The following is a 3638-nucleotide window of genomic DNA, read 5'->3' on the forward strand; positions in this document are numbered from 1 at the left end:
ATAATTAGAAGAGTACCTAGCGTTACCTGGTAATACAATACGCTTATATATGCTAATTTACTATATGCAGATTTCTTTATTATTATAAAGCTAATTCTCTATTAGGTATTATATTGTACCCAATATATAGCATTGATTTCAAAAATAAAAAAAAACAAATATATGACTTGGGTGCCATCATCTAGAATCGAAACCGAAAGCAAAAGATGTAGCATTCCAGCATTTGGTCGTTATGGTTTGAGCTATCGTTGGTAAAGTTTGAAGTAGTTAAAAATCGTTGTCGTCGGTTCCTACTGGTATCCGAGCATTGGGTCCTGTCGTCAGGTGGGTGGGTGCCTATGTGATACATGGCTGTACAGTCCGAGTCTATGGCGGAAGAGTCGCGGACAGTGCTCACAGTGGAGGGGAGGGAGATGGGTTTGCTCTCGCTCCCTTCTCCTTCTTCTCCCAGCCTCTTCCCTTCTTCTCCTTTCCTCCTCTAAGTAAGCACTGCCACGGTGTACAGCGTTCCTCCACGCCTTCCTGTCCTTGGCAGCCTCTTCCCACGAGGAGTGATCGATGTCAGTTGCTGCCAGAGTGCGCTGTAGCTGGTCTGTGTAGCGCATTTTTGGTGTTCCTCGTGGTCTGCTTCCTTTTGCCAGTTCTCCGTACATCATTCTCTTGGGAAGCCTTGAATTTTGCATTCTGTGGACGTGGCCTGTCCAGCGGAGACGGTGGCGGATAATAGTGGCCTCAACACTTGTCATTTTTGCGCGTCCTAGTACCTCAGAGTTAGAGGTATGGCTCTGCTAGGGTATTTTCATAATTTAGCTTAATTTTGTTTGTTGTAAGTGTTCCAAATGTTTTATTTCACTTCTGTAGTATCCACGTTTCACATGCGTACAGGAGCGTGGAGAGGACAGCTGCCCGCAACACCATTATCTTCGTGGTCATCGTAAGTGCGTGGTTGCTAAATATGCGGCAGTTGAGTCGTCCAAAGGCGGAATGGGCCTCCCTTATTCTGTTCTCCACGTCCTTGTTGCATGTAGGAGTAGATGTTAAAATGCTTCCAAGATAAGAGAATTGATCTACCTACTCTAGTTGTTGGTTGTTAATTGTGATATTAAGGGCTGGGAGCATCTGTCCTGGCGGATATTGGATGAGGGTCTTAGTCTTGTCCGTGTTGACCTGCATTCCAAGCCTTTCATATGCAGAGTTATATGCGTTTACTAACGACTGCAGGCCCTCTGCCGTCTGACCTGGAGTGGCGTTGTCGTCAGCATATTGTAGTTCTCGCACTTCGCATAAGGTGGTTTTGGTTTTGTGCACGGAGTCGTGCGAGGTTAAAAATTCCTCCGTCCAAGCGAAATTGCAAGCCAATTGAGGGTATGTCTAGTGGAATCTCGCTGAGCATTGCTGCGGTGTACAGCGAGAAACACGTTGGAGCCAAAACACACCCCTGCTTCAGACCAACGTTTATGGGGAATGGATCTGAAAGAGAGTTCTGATGACAAACTCTTCCAACCATTCCGTCATGGAGGGCACGCACCAGTTCAACGAAGTCGGGTGGACAACCGTATCTCGCGTGGACAGCTCAAATGGCAGGTCGTGACACTTTATCAAAAGCCTTTTTAAGGTACCAAAAGACGAACATCATGGGCTGTTGCTGTTCAATGCTTTTCTCCTACAGTTGCCTTACACAGAAAATCATGTCCACTATCCCCCCGGGAAAGTCGAAACCCGCACTGGATCTTTGGCAGGACATCTTCTGCGAGGATTGGCAGGCGGTCAAGGAGAATCCGAGCGAAAATCTTGCGATGCTAAACAGTGATATTCCCCGGTAGTTGGTACAGTTCTCCCTGCCCCCTTCTTGAAGATGGTAATGATATTAGCATCACGAAAGTCGCTGAGGAGAGTCTTGGTCTCCCATATTTTTAGTATCAGAAGCATCAAATGATTTCTCAGCTCGGTGCCACCGTGAATGAGGAGCTCCAGCGGAATGTTATCTGGCCCTGGGGCCTTACCGGGCTTCATACGTTTCAGGGCCCTGTTGAAGTCCTGGATGGAGGGTGGAAATGCCATCCAGAGACGGACCGGATGCTGTGGGGCCATTCTCAAGAGATCATCTGGGGTGTCAGCATGATCATTAAGGAGGTTCTTAAAGTGACATCTCCATCTTTCCAGGATACCCTCACGATCAAAGATGGTCGTGGTCCCATTTGCGTCCTTTAGGCTACCCAATGATGATCGTGTATGACCGAAAATTACTTTCGTTGCTGCGTAGAAACTGCTCAGGTCACGTTGGTCAGCTAAGCGCTGGATTTCAGCAGCTTTTCTCTGCCACCAGATGTTCTGGGTTTCACGAATCCTTCTTTGACAGTCTGCTATAGTTACCTTGTGAGCACGTTTGTTGGCAGCTTTAGGTTGGTTCTCTGAAATCAAACGTGCTTGACGTTTTGCTTCAATGAGACGAGAGATGGTGGTGTCATTCTCATCAAACCAGTCCTGCCTTTTCTTGGTAGTGTGACCCAATACCTCCTCCGCGGCACGGGTCAGGGCGTCTCTGAGGGTGGTCCATTGGTGCTCTACTGTCGCTTGACTCACGGCCTCTGCGAAGTGTCGTTCGCAGGCCTCCCTGAAATTATGTGCCAGCTGTGGGTTGTGGAGCTTGCTACAGTCAAAACGTCGGTTTGGTACGCTATTGGGTGTCCTTTTGGGTGGTCGAATTATCGTCATGGAAAGTCGGGAGATCAGGGGTCTGTGATCCGTCCAGCAGTCATCCGCCCCGGGCATGGATCGCGTGATGTGGACGTCTCCTCGGTCTCTGGCTCTGGTCGGAATGTAGTCCAGGGTGCGCCAGTGATTGGATCTGAGGTGTCTCCATGTGGTCTTTTGTCGTTTTGATAGCTGGAAGATGGTGTTGGTTGATGTTCTGCACATAGACCCAGTAGGAATTGGCCATTGGCGTTGCAGCTTCCAATGCCGTGGCGGTCGATGATTCCCTCCCACAGGCGGTGGTCCCTGCCTATTCGGGCGTTAAAGTCGCCCAGCACATCAAGCTTAATATTGACGGACACTGCCTGGATGATGCGGTCGAGCTGGGTGTAGAATGCAGCTTTGTCTTCATCGGTGGAGGTTAAACTCGGGGCGTAGACTGAAATGAGCGTAAGGTGTCTATCCCGCGTGATGGGGATGCAGACAGTCATCAGGTGCTCATTGATGGCCTTAGGAACGAGGATGTGCTACTGCATCAGCTTGGAACGGTGGGTGCGTGGCTCCTCTGGGGTCCTGCCTCTCCAGAAGATTGTGTAGTCCGTTCCAGCCTCCCTGAAATTGCCCTCTTCGGGTAGTCGGGTGTAAAATGTTTTTGACTCCTAATGGGGGTATGAGACGAATGGATTCACCAATCATTTTTATAACCAACGGCTGTGCTAAACAACCAAGGAAAACCTTTCAAAATTATTATAAAAATTGTCGAATTTTGGATTCAATCAGTTCGTCGTTAACTACAGCACGGACCGCATTTGATTCTTGGCCGCCATCTTGGTTACTGCCATTGACTGATCTGAACTACGCCGCCATCTTTGTTCAATGTAATGTCTTAAAACTTTACATCGGGTTTCACTTAGAGCCGCCACATCAACATTGAAGCGGGCGAG

General features: G+C 48.5%; 1 protein-coding gene across 1 annotated transcript; it reads right to left on the reverse strand.

The window, feature by feature from the left end:
- Positions 1-1767: 1767 nt before the first annotated feature.
- Positions 1768-2715, reverse strand: LOC145243814 (uncharacterized). The gene has a single exon (XM_080106843.1). The coding sequence runs from the start codon at positions 2713-2715 to the stop codon at positions 1768-1770; it is 948 nt and encodes a 315-aa protein (XP_079962969.1).
- Positions 2716-3638: the final 923 nt, after the last annotated feature.

Source organism: Euprymna scolopes, chromosome 22 (genome assembly GCF_053919585.1).
Source record: "Euprymna scolopes isolate OS-2025 chromosome 22, ASM5391958v1, whole genome shotgun sequence".
Classification (NCBI taxonomy): Eukaryota; Metazoa; Mollusca; class Cephalopoda; order Sepiida; family Sepiolidae; genus Euprymna; species Euprymna scolopes.

Bases quoted from the DNA above. Each gene is read 5' to 3' on its own strand.
- LOC145243814 (XM_080106843.1), bottom strand. From the start codon at position 2,715: ATGACGATAATTCGACCACCCAAAAGGACACCCAATAGCGTACCAAAC.